Source organism: Heterodontus francisci, chromosome 24 (genome assembly GCF_036365525.1).
Source record: "Heterodontus francisci isolate sHetFra1 chromosome 24, sHetFra1.hap1, whole genome shotgun sequence".
In the NCBI taxonomy this organism is placed as follows: domain Eukaryota; kingdom Metazoa; phylum Chordata; class Chondrichthyes; order Heterodontiformes; family Heterodontidae; genus Heterodontus; species Heterodontus francisci.
The window spans coordinates 21,762,998-21,779,121 of record NC_090394.1 but is presented as its reverse complement, the minus strand read 5'-3'; the positions used below and the strand labels follow the sequence as shown (position 1 = coordinate 21,779,121).

Genomic DNA, 16,124 nt, shown 5'->3' with positions numbered 1-16,124 from the left:
CCCATGAATGAATTAAAAAAAATTCCCCCCCAATGTGGTTGACAGAGCCCTCAACTATGTCCGGCCCATTGCCCGCACCTCTACCCTCACCCCTTCCCCTCCCTCCCAGAACTGCGACAGGGTTCCCCTTGTCCTCACTTTCCACCCCACCAGCCCCCAGATCCAAAGGATCCTCCTCCGTCAATTCCGCCACATCCAGCGTGATGCCACTACCAAATGCATCTTGCCCTCCCTTCCCCTGTCAGCATTTTGAAGGGATCATTCCCTCCGTGACACCCTCATCCACTCCTCCATTACTGCCGCCACCTCGTCCCCTTCCCACCTTCACCTGCAACCGCAGGAGGTGTAGTACCTGTCCATTTACCTCCTCTCTCCTCACTATCCAAGGCCCTAAACACTCCTTTCAGGTGAAGCAGTGATTTACTTGTACTTCTTTCAATTAGTATACTGTATTCGCTGCTCACAATGTGGTCTCCGCTACATTGGGGAGACCAAACGGAGACTGGGTGACCACTTTGCGGAACACCTCCGCTCATTCCGTAAGCATGACCCCGAGCTTCCGGTTCCTGGCCATTTCAACAACCCCCACCCCCCACTCTCATGCTCACATCTCTGTCCTGGGATTGCTTAAATGTTCCAGTGAACATCAACACAAGCTCGAGGAACAGCATCTCATTTACCAATTAGGCACGCTACAGCCTGCTGCACTGAACATTGAGTTCAATAATTTCAGAGCTTGACGGGCTCCTCTTTTTATGTTTAGTTATTTTTTAATTTTTTAATTTTTTATTTTTTATTTGGTTATTTTATTTTAATTTTTTTTGTTTGGTTAGTTTGTTTTTACTGTGCCTACCCACTGTTTGTTTTTTTTTGGAAAAAATTTAATGTTAGTGCTTGGTGTGCTTTACAGTCAATTAACACCCTCTATGTACTAACGCTTTGTCTTTCAGCACACCATTAGCCTTTGTTCCATGACCTTTTTTTAAAGAGATACAGCACTGAAACAGGCCCTTTGGCCCATCAAGTCTGTGCTGACCATCAACCACCCATTTATACTAATCCTACATTAATCCCATTACCCTCTCACATCTCCACCTTCCCCTACCACCTACACATACTAGGGGCAATTTATAATGGCCAATTCACCTATCAACCTGCAAGTCTTTGGCTGTGGGAGGAAACCGGAGCACCTGGCAAAAACCCACACGGTCACAGGGAGAACCTGTAAACTCCACACAGGCAGTACCCAGAACCAAACCCGGGTCACTGGAGCTGTGAGGCTGCGGTGCTAACCATTGCACCACTGTGCTGCCCTTCGGACCTTTTGGTCAGTTATTCTCTGTGACCTTCTCCTATCAACGCCTTCTCTTTTGTTATCTCTCGCCCCACCCCCCGCTTTACTTGCTTAAAACCTTTTACATTTCTAATATTTGTTAGTTCTGAAGAAGGGTCACTGACCTGAAACATTAACTCCGCTTCTCTCTCCACAGATGCTGCCGGACTTGCTGAGTATTTCCAGCATTTCTTGTTTTTATTTCAGATTTCCAGCATCTGCAGTATTTTGCTTTTATCCTAGTACATAGTATGGCTATGATATTACTGATTGTGCATTCACACTACAAAGCATGGACAGTTTCTTTCCACTTCCTACTCCAGGGATACTGAGGGCAATTTAGGATGTTAGCCACAGCCCTGATTGAGATCAGCTACCTCAGCACAGACCAGGGACCGGGTCTGTCACCTTTCTTATCTCTCTGGTTCAGCTTCTGGTTGCTGTAACCACCTGAGTTATGGAGAAGGGATGTAGTCTTCAGTTTTTTAATATCGTTTTGTGTTTGTATTATAAAGAGTTAAAAATAGTGTTGAAATTTTAATGGAGATCTGTGCTTTTCAATGCATTTTTAAGTAATCATTGTTTGGTTTAGTTGCTTTTCCCAAAAGCTTCTTCTAAACCTTTCTTTGTCAGCTCTCAGGCTGACCAGCTGTGACTCAGTGGTAGCCCTCTTGCTTCTAAGTCAAATCCCACTCCAGAGATTTGAACACATAACCTAGGCCAACACTCCCATGCAGTACTGAAGGAGTGCTGTACCGTCCAATGGTGCTGTCTGCCCTCCCAGGTGGGTGTAAAAGATCCCGTGGCAGTATTTCAAAGAAAAGCAGGGGAGTTCAACCTGGTGTCCCAGCCAATATTTATCCCTCACCTAACATGCCTAAAACAGATGATGTGGACATTATTACATGGCTGTTTGTCGGGTCTTGCTGCACTGCAAATTGGCTGCCACATTTCCTACATTACAACAATGACTACTCTTTAAAAGTACTTAATTGGCTGTAAATGTGCTTTGGAATGTCCTGAGATTTGGAAAAGCACTACATAACATAGCAGGACTTGCTGATTGCAGTCTTGGCGATACCTTGCTCTTTGGTGTTCTGAATGTGCAGATTTGATTGATCCTAATTGGCTGTAATTATACATTTTTTGAAGTCCTTATTTGTAAAAATGTGTCCCACAGTTGCAGTTCTTAAACTCTTGATGTGATTTGTAATAATGTTTAAACCTCCCTTGCGTGAAATTCAGGAGACAACAGCCGTAATTAAAGCAGACACTCATAAATATTTTACCATTGATATTCTTAGTTACTCAGCAATTAAAAATCTCCCAGATGCAAATCTGGAAGAACATTAACAAGCAATGTACTTGATATCAATTGGTTTCTGTAGCTAAGATTTAGGCTTTTAGGGAAAGCGAAACATATCACTTTTAAGAAAAAATGTTTTTTTAAACCCATCTGCCTTTCAATAGCTATAATCATACTAAACAGTCTTTGTCCTTGCAACTAAAATCTCAGATAGAATCATAGAATCATACAGCACAGAAGTAGGCCATTCAGTCCATTGTGCCTGTGCTGGCTCTTGGGAAAAAGCTATCCAATTAGTCCTACACCCCTGCTCTATCTCTATAGCCCTGCAATTATTTTCCCTTCAACTTTTTATCCAATTCCCTTTGAAAGGTATGATTGAGCCTGCTTCCGCCAATCTTTAAGCTATTGCATTCCAGATCATCATGACTCACTGTGTGAAATAATTTCTCCTCATCTCCCCTCTGGCCCATTTACTGCTAATTTAGTAGATCCCCTCTGTTAAGCGATAAGGGCCAGACTGAGTGTGAAATGAAAAGCTGAAAAGCTGCTGCTGGTAGAGTATCAGATATATCAGATGCTGTGTATCACATTGACACCAACCTGCCCTTATAAGCATAGGGGCTGTAATTCCATTTGACTTTGATTTTGATTCCAACATCACAGAAATTGAGAGGGGTCTATTTGCATTTCATACAACCTCCTTCAGCCCTACAACCCTCTGAGATCTCTGCATTCCTCCAATTCTGGCCTCTTGCGCATCCGCGATTTGAATTGCTCCATCATTGGCAGCCATGCCTGCCTTCAGCTGTCTAGGCCCTAAGGTATGGAATTCCCTCCCTCAACTTCTCTGCACTGTTACCTCTTTTTCCTCGTGTAAGACACTGTAAAATCTACATCTTTGAACAGGTTTTTGATTACTTGCTCTAATGTCTCTATATGTGGCGTGGTGTCAAATTTTGTTTGCTAACACTCCTGTGAAGCACCTTTGGATGTTTCACTGTGTTGAAAGTGCTATACAAATGTAAGTTGTTGTCAGATAAGACTCATTGCTGCTGAATCTATCACTGAGGGAAAAAGAGAATCATATTTGGTTTCCGTACAAGGCCATCACTCACCTTGATGAGCAGATGAAAAAATGTAGAGACAAACAATAGCCCAAAGCTGAATAAGACAAGAGTATGTAAAGTGCATACCTTTGTATCTGAATGATAAAGTTCATAAGATTTTTTTTTCTTGAATGGATGAGAAATACATTTCTTTAAAAGTCTGGTTTTTTTTATCCCTTGTGTGTGGAATAATATTTTTGAATGGGACTTTCCCTGCTGTAGCAGCCATTTATTTTAAAATCTGCTGCGAGCACATGAAGGCACAGGGGTGTAGACTTTAACATTCGGCTGGCAGACTAGCTGACAGAATAGAGGCCAGAGCCTATTCCAGGCCTGGGCCTCATTTAAATGGAATCAGTGAGCTGTCAGCCCCAAACATGGAGCAAGTCCTGGGAAGGGATTGTGAAGCAAGGGAGATTCCTGGGGTGGAAGTGGCCCAGATTATTTTTGTGGGATCCGGAGGAGATTTCCTCTCGGTCCAAAAGCAGTAAACTAAAACATACCAGTTTTTGTTCCCCTCTGTCTGTACTGCTAGTAAAGCTGGTCAAAATGTACACAGTGCATGCTGTGTGCTCAGTTGCCTACCAAAATGACAGTCAGGATCTTATGTATGTTATTGGACACTGATTGCTATATTAAAAGGTCTGACTGTCTGCAACAGGTGAATCTTTGTGTGTCAAACAGTAGGCCTCTTTGAAAGTGGTGTGGCTGAAGTGTCAGTATTGACGGGATGCTAAGTTTACCAACCCCATTTTGAGGTCAGTAACACCTTGTTCACATTAGATTTGGCTAAGTTAAAATCAAATCCAGTAATTCTAACTGGCAGTAAGTCTAATTTTACTTTAAAAACATTTAAATAAATCTGCTCTGTACAATCCCATTGAGGGACTGTAAATTCAAATTAAAATAACTTACGACTCAGATGCCAGATTGATAAACAATAAGACTGCTTTCTGAGCATTTAGCAATTTAAATAATTCAAGAATACTGTAATTTGGAATGGTAAACAGAATGTTAATGCATTGTTGTGAAAGCTAAGCACAGCATTGTGTCTGAATCTGTAAAGATCAGGAGGAAGGTGAAAAGGACTTAACAGGTGGCTCTCCTTCAAATATGCAGTCTGGTGTGATCAGTCTGTATCCTGTTCAAAGGCAAGGATGATCAGTGCTTATTCTACTCATGCAATGTTTACATATATGTTAGATTCGGTAACCAGATCAATGTTAATAAGAACTGTCTTGGGAAAGTTTGTGCCTGATGTCCTTGACCTGATAAGCACAGAGACAGGAAGAATTTCTACACGGGCAGTACTCACCAACAGGCTGCTGGGAGCAGAGTACATTATCTCGTTGAGATGTTCCATCCTAATCCAGGCACATTAATTGTCTTTTGGAGGTCCCCATTTTCTCACTGGTGCAGTGCTTTTCTGGAGTTAAATTGCATGTGCGTTTATGCTACCTATGTGTGCACATTAGTTCATAAACAGTACATGTAATCTGCATGCATTAATCATTGCTTAAATTTTATTTTGCAACTTGATGGCAAGCAGACTTGGCTGGCATTAGAGGTTGAAGCAAGCAGTTGGGGAAGGGGGACAGGGGATAAATATAGTGAATATATACAGGAGGAGTGGATTAGCTGGGCTGGGGATTGGGAAAGAGGAATGCAAATTGTGGAGTTGCTGCCATATTGTACTGGCAGTGTGACTAAGGCAGCACTGGCATGTGACGTAAATCCACACGTGGGCCAGGTGTTCCCTGATTCAAATCTCAAAGTTTGCACAATGTTAGTAGAAACGTTTTTAAAGCAGGGAATCTCACCATCAGAACCCCATTTAGAAATCAAAGAATCAAGGTTAACTGAAGTAATGTTTAGTTTAGAGATACAGCACTGAAACAGGCCCTTCGGCCCACCGAGTCTGTGCCAACCATCAACCACCCATTTATACTAATCCTACACTAATTCCATATTCCTACCACATCCCCACCTGTCCCTATATTTCCCTATCACCTACCTATACTAGGGGCAATTTATAATGGCCAATTATCCTATCAACCAGCAAGTCTTTGGCATGTGGGAGGAAACCGGAGCACCCGGAGGAAACCCACGCAGACACAGGGAGAACTTGCAAACTCCACACAGGCAGTACCCAGAATTGAACCCAGGTCGCTGGAGCTGTGATGCTAACCACTGCGCCACTGTGCCGCCCTAAAAAAAAAATAAAAGTAATTCTTTTAAAATTGTTCCATTTCTAAAAGAGATATTAATAGCGAGACTTCATTGTTACAATTCAATAACTTTAAAATGGGAGCCATAGGGCAATGCCACTTGTTACAGATGGGATGAATCAAGCTGTGAGTTCAGTGTTTGGAGGCTTAACACATGCGTATGAAATTCCTTCGTTTGCTATTTTACCAGAGATATTAACCCAGTTATTTTAAAAACATCAGAATTGGTTATTGGCATTTGTCAAGGATGCATGACAGCAATAACTGGAGCCAGCAAAAGATAGCAATTAAAAGAAATCCAGCAAGTAATTGAATTTGCAAAGATGGAGCAACAGATGATGAATGGCAGAAATAAGCTTAGGGAATGTGGATTAAATTATAAAGACAGGCTGCATAAACTTGGTTTGAATTCCTTTGATGGTTGAGGGATGATGTAATTGAGGTGTGTAATATGTCAAAGGATGGGAAAGAGTAGATACAGAAAAACAATGTTCTCTGGTGAGGGAATCTTGAGAAAGAAGGCATTGTCTTAAAATTAGAGATAGTCGACTAAGGAGTTAAAACGAGAGAAAACGTTTTTCATGCAAAGGGTAGCGGAAATTTGGAACTGTCTTCCCTCGAAAGGTTTTGCATGCTGGAACAATCGAAACCTTCAAGACAGAGATTGACACAATTTTATTAAAAGAAAGAAGGAAGGACTTGCATTTATATAGCACCTTTCACAACCTCAGGATGTCCCAATTACTTTGCAGCCATTGAAATACTTTTGAAGCATAGTCACTGTTGTAATGTAGGAAATGCAGCAGCCAGTTTGCACATAGCACGCACCCACAGGTCAGATCATCTGGTTTAAGTGTTGGTTGAGGGATAAATGTTGGCCAGGCCCACAAGGAGGACTGCCCCTGCTCTTCCTTGGATAGTACCATGGGATCTTCTGCATCCATTGAGAGGGCAGATAGGGTCTTGGTTTAACATGCATTCAAAAGACAGCAACCACTTATTACTATATAAAAGTGTCAGCTTATAGAGTTATACAGCACAGAAACAGGCCCTTCGTCACTGCCAGCCATCAAGCATCTATAAGTCTCTGGAGTGGGGTTTGAACCCACAACCTCCTGACTCGGTGGCAATAATGCTGGCATTGAGCCAAGGTTGGCACCTTGATCCCTGGCATTTGATACCTTTATTTAGTAAGGGTATCAAGGGATGTGGATCAAAGATGGGTAAATGAAGTTGAGGTACAGATCAGCCACGGACTAATTGAATGGTGCAACAGGCTCGAGGGACTGAATTAGCCTCCTTTTCTTATGTTGCTTGGTGCATATAATTGGAAACCTCCTGCCACAGATAATTGACACCAATTTGAGAGTGGATATACTGCTCAGATTAGAGCAGATAAAGAGCCAGTGGATGATAGTTTAATGGCAGTGTTTGACAGATATCTGTGCTGGCTGGTCCACAGTGTTCTGTAGCCTGTTCAATGATATATGACAGGAAAAGGTTTTGCTATTTGTTTAGTGATGATGTAAAATTCATGCATGGACTCTTAATTTATTTTCTCGAAGTTCCTTGAACATTGGCAGAATTTGAACTCTTTCATAATATTGTGACCGTCCTTCAAAAGTAATGCCCTGAGATCACTGCAGTGAAATTAATCTGAATCAATTTTGCCATGAAGTTTGTATAGTATGTGCGAACTTGCTGCCTGTATACATCTGCTGATGCTACTTCTGTTTTCCTCTAGATCACAACATCCAAGTTCCACAGGAACTGCGCAATCTCTACACAATGTATTGGCAAGAAATGGAGGAGGGGACACTCGACAGCCTGATCACTCTCCATACCATCACCTCCAATACATTGAGGGTAATATAACTACTGTTCTGTTTGCATCAACTGTTAATTGTCTATATGACCATTTAGGTGATTAAATAACCGTTTTCAAAACCCTAAAAGAAATACTATTAAATCTAATAGCATTTCCCAGTATTCTATGACCAATTGGAGGAACACTAATTGTACAAGGACATGATAGTGTTGTGATTATGGACTGGATTAACAACCAAGAATATATGGGATAGATTTTCAGTAACAACACCATCAACTTGCATTTATATCACGCCTTTAACATAGCAAAACAACCGAAGGTCCTTCACAGGAGGTTTATCAAACAAAATTTGACACCAAGCCACATAAGGAGATATCAGGTCAGATGACCAAAAGCTTGGTTAAAGCAGTAGGTTTTAAGGAGGAGAGAGAGGTAGAGAGACAGAAATGTTTAGGGAGGGAATTCCAGAGCTTAGTCCAGGAAGGTGTGGCCACTAGTGGTGGAGCGATTAAATTGGGGTTGAGCAAGAGACCAGAATTGGAGTAATGCAGAGATCTTGGAGGATTGTAGGAATGGAGGAGATTACAGAGATAGAGAGGGGCAAGGCCATGGGGGGATTTGAAAACAAGGATGAGAATTTTAAAATCAAGGCGTTGCCAGACCTGGGAGCCAATGTGGGTCAGCCAGCACAGGGTGATGGGACTTGGCGCGAGCTCAGGTTTATGGAGGGGGCAGATAGGAGGCCAGCTGGTAGTGTGTTGGAATAAGCATGTCTAGAGGTAACAAAGGCGGAGCCTATAAATCGAGCCCGAGGATCGAGGCCCAGTCTCTAACCTTCCGGGAGCGGAGAGGAGAGGAGCGGAGTGGACTGGTGGGGAGAACGCCGAGAGCGGAGCTTATAAATCGAAACTGAGGATCGAGGCCCAGTCTCTTACCTTCTGGGTGCGGAGCGGACCTGTGGGGAGAACATCAAGAGCGGAGCCTATAAATAGAACCTGAGGATCAAGGCCCAGTCTCTTATCTTCCGGGAGCGGAGTGGAGTGGAGAGGATCTCTTACAGCGCGCCAGAGTTTTGAAAATAAAAGCTAACAGCGACGTCACAGGAGAGCTGCAAGGTGATTGGTTGGTGAGTCACTGCTGTTAGGGAATAGCTCTAAATAGCTGGGTAAGTATCTCAGGTAAAAAAAGTTTAAAAGTTTAAAGTTTATTTCAAATATAGTAAGTAATGTTTTTTTTCGGGAGTTCTGTAGGAACGAGGACCAGGGAAGAAGGACCCTAGAGTAACTGATATTATTGGCCATTAAGATCTTCCAGAAGGTTTAACTTAATTTAAAGGGTTAAGTCATGGCAGGAGAGCTTAAAGCCGTGGTGTGCTCCTCGTGCTCCATGTCGGAATCCGGGAACATTTCCAGTGCCCGGGACCAGCATGTGTGCAGGAAGTGTCTCCAGCTACAACTCCTGGAAGCCCGGGTTTCGGAGCTGGAGCGGCAGCTGGGGACACTGTGGAACATCCACAAAGTGGAGAGTATCGTGAATAGCACGTATAGAGAGGTGGTCACACCACAGGCTCAGACCCCACAGGCAGGAGGGGAATGGATGACCACCAGGCAGAGCAAGAGGACTAGGCAAGCAGTTCAGGAATCTCCTGTGACTATTGCCCTGCAAAACAGGTATACTGCTTTGGATACTGTTGGGGGGAATGGCCTCTCGGGGGAAAGCAGCAACAGCCCAATTTGTTGCACCACGGTTGGCTCTGCTGCACAGGGGAGGAGTAAAAAGCGTGGGAATGCAATAGTTATCGGAGATTCAATCGTAAGGGGAATAGATAGGCGTTTCTGTGGCCGCAAAAGACACTCCAGGATGGTATGTTGCCTCCCTGGTGCTAGGGTCAAGGATGTCTCAGAGCGGTTCCAGGACATTCTGAAGGGGGAGGGTGAACAGCCAGTGGTCGTGGTACACATTGGTACAAACGACATAGGTAAAAAAGAGGACGAGGTCCTAAAAGCAGAATATAGGGAGCTAGGAAGTAAGTTGAAAAGTAGGACCTCAAAGGTAGTGATCTCAGGATTACTACCAGTGCTACGTGCTAGTCAGAGTAGAAATAGCAGGATATATCAGATGAATACGTGGCTGAAGAGATGGTGTGAGGGGGAGAGTTTTAGATTCCTGGGGCATTGGGACCGGTTCTGGGGGAGGTGGGACCAATACAAACTGGACAGGTTACACCTGGGCAGGACCAGGACTGATGTCCTAGGGAGAGTATTTGCTAGAGTGGTTGGGGAGGGTTTAAACTAAAATGGCAGGGGAATGGGAACCTTTGCAAGGAGTCAGAGGAGGGGGGGATCAAAGACAAGAACAAAAGACAGTAAGGGGAATAAGAAAAGTGATAGGCAGAGAAATCAAGGGCCAGAATCAAACAGGGCCACAGTGAAAAATAGTGGGAAGAGGACAAGTAATGTTAAAAAGACAAGCCTTAAGGCTTTGTGTCTTAATGCACGGAGCATTCGCAATAAAGTGGATGAATTAATCGCGCAAATATATGTAAACGGGTATGATACAGTCGGGATTACGGAGATATGGCTGCAAGGTGACCAGGGATGGGAAATGAACATCCAGGGATATTCAGTATTTAGGAAAGACAGACAAAAAGCTAAAGATGGTGCAGTTGCATTGCTGGTTAAAGAGGAAATTAACGCAATAGTGAGGAAAGATATTAGCTCTGACGATGTGGAATCTGTATGGGTAGAGCTTAGAGACACTAAGGGACAAAAAACATTAATGGGGGTTGTATATAGACCCCCAAACTGTAGTGGTGATATTGGGAATGGCATTAAACAGAAAATTAGAGCCGCATGCGATAAAGGAACATCTGTAATTATGGGTGATTTTAATCTGCATATAGATTGGGCAAATCAAATTAGTCACAATACCGTAGAGGAGGAATCCTTGGAGTGTATACGGCATGGTTTTCTGGACCAATACGTTGAGGAACCAACTAGAGAACAGGCCATCCGAGATTGGGTATTATGTAATGAGATAGGAATAATTGACAATCTAGTGGTGCGAGACCCCTTGGGGACGAGCGACCATAATATGATAGAATTCTTGATCAAGATGGAGAGTGACGTAGTTAATTCTGAGACAAGAGTCCTGAATCTTAGTAAAGGAAACAACAAAGGTATGAGTCACGAGTTGGCCATGACGGATTGGGAATCGTTACTTAAAGGAATGACGGTGGATAGGCAATGGCAAACATTTAAAGAGCGCATGGATAAACTGCAACAATTGTTTATCCCTGTGTGGCGCAAAAGTAAAACGAGAAAGGTAGCCAAACCATGGCTTACCAGGGAAATTAGAGATAGCATTAGATCCAAGGAAGAGGCAGACAAATTCGCCAGAAAAAACAACAGACCTGAGGATTGGGAGCAGTTTAGAATTCAGCAAAGGAGGACCAAGGGATTGATTAAGAAGGGGAAAATAGAGTACAACAGCAAGCTTGAGGGGAACATAAAAACTGACTGTAAAAGTTTCCATAAGTATGTGAGGAGAAAAAGATTGGTGAAGACAAATGTAGGTCCCTTACAGTCAGAAACAGGGGAATTTATTATGGGGAACAAAGAAATGGCTGACCAACTAAATGCTTACTTTGGTTCTGTCTTCACAAAGGAGGACACAAATATCATACCAGAAATGTTGGGGAACACAGAGTTTAGTGAGAGAGAGGGACTGAAAGAAATCAGTATTAGTAGAGAAATGGTGTTGGGGAAATTGATGGGATTGAAGGCCGATAAATCCCCAGGGCCTGATGGTTTGCATCCCAGAGTACTTAAGGAAGTGGTCCTAGAAATAGTGGATGCATTGGTGATCATCTTCCAAGATTCTATAGGCTCTGGAACAGTTCCTACAGATTGGAGGGTAGCTAATGTAACCCCACTATTTAAAAAGGGAGGTAGAGAGAAAGCAGGGAATTATAGACCAGTCAGCCTGACGTCGGTAGCGGGAAAAATTTTAGAGTCCATTATCAAAGATTTTATAGCAGAGCACTTAGAGAACAGTGGTAGAATCGGGCAGAGTCAGCATGGATTCACGAAAGGGAAATCATGCTTGACAAATCTGCTAGAATTCTTCGAGGATGTAACTCGTAAACTAGTAGAGTTGATGGGGGGAACCAGTGGATATGGTTTATTTGGACTTCCAGAAGGCTTTTGACAAAGTCCCACATAAGAGATTAGCATGTAAAATTAAAGTGCATGGGATTGGGGGTAGTGTATTGCGATGGATAGAAAATTGGTTGGCGGACAGGAAACAAAGAGTAGGGATAGATGGGTCTTTTTCTGAATGGCAGGCAGTGACTAGTGGGGTACCGCAGATATCGGTGCTTGGACCCCAGCTATTCACAATATACATTAATGATTTAGATGAGGGAACTAAATGTAATATCTCCAGATTTGCAGATGACACAAAACTGGGTGGGAGGGTGAGTTGTGAGGAGGACGCAGAGAGGCTTCAGGGTGATTTGGGCAAGTTGAGTGAGTGGGCTAATGCATGGCAGATGCAGTGTAATGTGGATAAATGTGAGGTTATCCGCTTTGGTAGCAAAAACAGGAAGGCAGATTATTATGTGAACGGCTATAAACTGAGAGAGGGGAATATGCAACCAGACCTTGGTGTTCTCGTACATCAGTCACTGAAGGTAAGCATGCAGGTGCAACAGGCAGTAAAAAAGGCAAATGGTATGTTGGCCTTCATAGCGAGAGGATTCGAGTACAGGAGCAGGGATGTCTTGCTGCAATTATACAGGGCCTTGGTGAGGCCACACCTAGACTATTGTGTGCAGTTTTGGTCTCCTTATCTGAGGAAGGATGTTCTTGCTAGAGAGGGAGTGCAGCGAAGGTTTGCCAGACTGATTCTTGGGCTGGCGGGACTGACGTATGAGGAGAGATTGAGTTGGTTAGGATTATATTCGCTGGAGTTCAGAAGAGTGAGGGGGGATCTCAAAGAAATCTATCAAATTTTAACAGGACTTGAGAGGGTAGATGCAGGAAGGATGTTCCTGATGGTGGGGGAGTCCAGAACCAAGGGTCATAGTCTAAGGATACGGGGTAAACCTTTCAGGACTGAGATTAAGAGAAATTTCTTCACCCAGAGAGAAGTGAGCCTGTAGAATTCGCTACCAAAGAAAGCAGTTGAGGCCAAAACATTGTATATTTTCAAAAAGGAGTTAGAAATAGCTCTTGGGTCTAAAGGGACCAAAGGGTATGGGGCGAAAGCCGGAACAGGCTACTGTGTTGGATGATCAGCCATGATCATAATGAATGGCGGAGCAGGCTCGAAGGGCCGAATGGCCTACTCCTGCTTCTATTTTCTATGTTTCTATGTTTCTAAAGTCATGGATGAATATTTCAGCAGCAGCAAAGCTGAGGTAGGGTGGAGTCGGGTAATGTTGTGGCAATGGAAATAGATGGCGTTGGTGATGGAGCGATTATGTAGTTGAAAGTTCATCTTGGGTTCAAACATGACACCAAAGATGCGAACGGTTTTGCTCAGCCTCAGTCACCAGAGAGGGGGATGGAGTTGGTAGATAGGGAACGAGTTTGTGGCTCTCTGGGTGGAGTAGTTTGGGTTGTTTGTCTAACAGACTGTCAATGCACAAAAGCAGTTTTATGACAGATGGCAAATTGAAAATCTACTTCCATAAGCTCAAATCCCATCATGGCAAGTGATGAAACTAAATTCAATAAACCTGGTAATGTCTGGACAGTACCTAAAACTGCTGGATTGTCATAAAACCAAACTGGTTCATTAGTGTCTTTCAGGGAAGGGAACCTGTTCTCCTATCTGGTCTGGCCACGTGTGACACTAGACCACATTCTGTGAACTCAGGCTGGTTGAGGTGATAAACATTGATGCATTTAAGATGAAGCTGGATGAGGACATGAGGGAGTAAGGAATTGAAGGATATGCTGATGAGGTAGATGAAGAAGGGTGGGAGGAGGCTCATTGTGGAGCATGGATCTATTGGGCCCTATGACCTGTTTCTGTGCTGTAAATACTATGTAATTCTATGTAATTAACACCACTGTAGCAATTTCAAAATGAAATGAAGGCCCACCATCACCTTCTTAGGGCAACTTAGGTTTTAGACAATTTCCTTTCTAGAACATGTTTATAATTACAGCAGTAATAGTGAACAGAGGGAATTTTGACAGATGCATAAAAAATGGCCGGAATTTTACACCCCGCCAAAGAGCGGATTGGTGGCGGGGGCGTATAATGGAGCGGGGGCTCAGGGGGCCCTTCCCGACCCACTCTGCCTCCGCCACCATTTTATGTGGGGCGGCGGCAGTGAAAACCGGCCTGCCCGCACCAGGCCAATCAAGGCCCTTAAGTGGCCAGTTAATGGCCACTTAAGGGCCTCCGTCCGCCGCCATGGGGATTTTACCCTTGGCTGGTCGGGCGGCCCAGACCTGAGAAAAGCTGCCTGACAAAAGCAGGCATTCTGACGGCCTGGTGGGGGTCCCTTATGATCAGGCGCCCTGTACCCGACGGATGGCTGCCCCCGATGCCCCAACCACCTCCAACACCCAACACGCCTCCCCGTCCCCACAATTGACCACCCGTGCCTCGCCGGGGCCTGACCAATCACCCCCAGAGAGGCCCCAAAAACTTACCTTTCCCAGGGCGTCCTTCCTCTTCTTGTTGATGCTGGGTTGTAGTCCCAACAGTGGCCACTGCTCTCGGTGGCGCTGCTGGGACTAAGAGCTGCCGGCAGGCTGATTGGCCAGCAGCTCCATTTGGTGGGACCTCCTGCCTCAATGAGGTGAAAGTCCTGCCTCAAACCAATTAAGGGCCCAGGGACTGTAAAATGCGATCCAGATCCCCAGGCCAGGTAGAGACGGGAGCTGTCCACTGACTGATGAAAGTAAAATTCCAGCCAATGCCTCAGTGCATAATAAGAGAAATGCTTTCCCCTCCCCCTGTATTCACCCCAGTCCATTTATTATACTCAATTTCAGCACTTGCTCAATTTCTTAGCATATGTGTTTTTAAAAAAATACAAATGATAATTTCTGTCATATAGGAGCATAGGAGCAGGAGTAGGCCATTCAGCCCATCAAGCCTGCTCCGCCGTTCAATGCAACCATCGCTGATCATCCACTTCAATGCCTTTTTCCCACACTATCCCTATATCCCTTTATGTCAATGGTATTTAGAAATCTGTCAATCTCTGCTTTAAACATAGTCAATGACTGAGCTTCCACAGCCCTCTGGGGTAGAGAATTCCAAAGATTCACAATCCTCTCAGTAAAGAAATTTCTCCTCATATCCTAAGTGGCTTCCCCCTTATTTTGAAATAGTGTCCCCTGGTTCTAGATTCCCCAACCTAGGGAAACATCTTAGCTACATCTACCATGTCTATCTCTTTAAGTATTTTATAGGTTTCAATGAGATCACCTCTCATTCTTCGAAACTTTAGAGAATACAGGCCCAGTTTCCCCAATCTCTCTCCATAGGACAGTTCCACCATCCCGGGAACAAGTCTGGTGAACCTTCATTGCACTTCCTCTGTGGCAATAATATCCTTCGAAGGTAAGGGGGCTGAAACTGCACACAGTACTCCAGGTGCGGTCTAACCAAGGTTCTATACAATTGAAGGAAGACTTCACTACTCCTGTACTTAAATCCTCTTGCAATAAAGGCTAATATTCCATTAGCCTTCTTAATTGCTTGCTGCACCTGCATTTTAGTTTACTTATTGACGAGGACACGCAGGTCCCTTTGTCCATCTACACTTTCACTCTTACCATTTAAGAAATATGCTGCACATCTATTCCTCCTTCCAAAATGGATAACCTCACATTTTTCCACATTATATTCCATCTGCCACATTCTTGCCCACTCACTAAGTCTGTCTAAATCCCCTTGAAGTCGCTTTGCATCTTCCTCACAACACACATTCCCACCCAGTTTTGTGTCATCAGCGAACTTGGAAATATTACATTTGGTCCCCACATCCAAATTATTTGTATATATTGTGAACAGCTGGGGCCCAACGACTGATCCTTATGGTACCCCTCTAGTCACAGCCTGCCAATGCGACCTGTTTATTCCTACTCTCTGTTTTCTGCCTGTTAACCAATCCTTAATCCATGCCAGTATATTACCTCCTATTCCATGTGCTTTAATTTTGCTAACCAACCTCCTGTGAGGGACTTCATCAAAATCCTTCTGAAAATCCAAGTATACTACGTCCACCAACTCCCCTTTATCAATTCTGTTCGTAACATCCTCAAAAAACTCCAACAGGTTCATCAAACAT

At 43.8% G+C, this 16,124-nt stretch overlaps 1 protein-coding gene across 3 annotated transcripts in view; it reads left to right on the top strand.

Moving 5' to 3' along the window:
- si:dkey-26i13.8 (kinesin-like protein KIF19) overlaps positions 1-16,124 on the top strand; it is a 209,126-nt gene that overhangs the window by 115,802 nt on the left and 77,200 nt on the right. For all 3 annotated transcript variants that reach the window (XM_068055750.1, XM_068055749.1, XM_068055748.1), the window contains exon 14: positions 7,721-7,842. In XM_068055750.1, the coding sequence (XP_067911851.1) occupies positions 7,721-7,842 (122 nt within the window). The remainder of the gene's footprint in view (positions 1-7,720; positions 7,843-16,124) is intronic.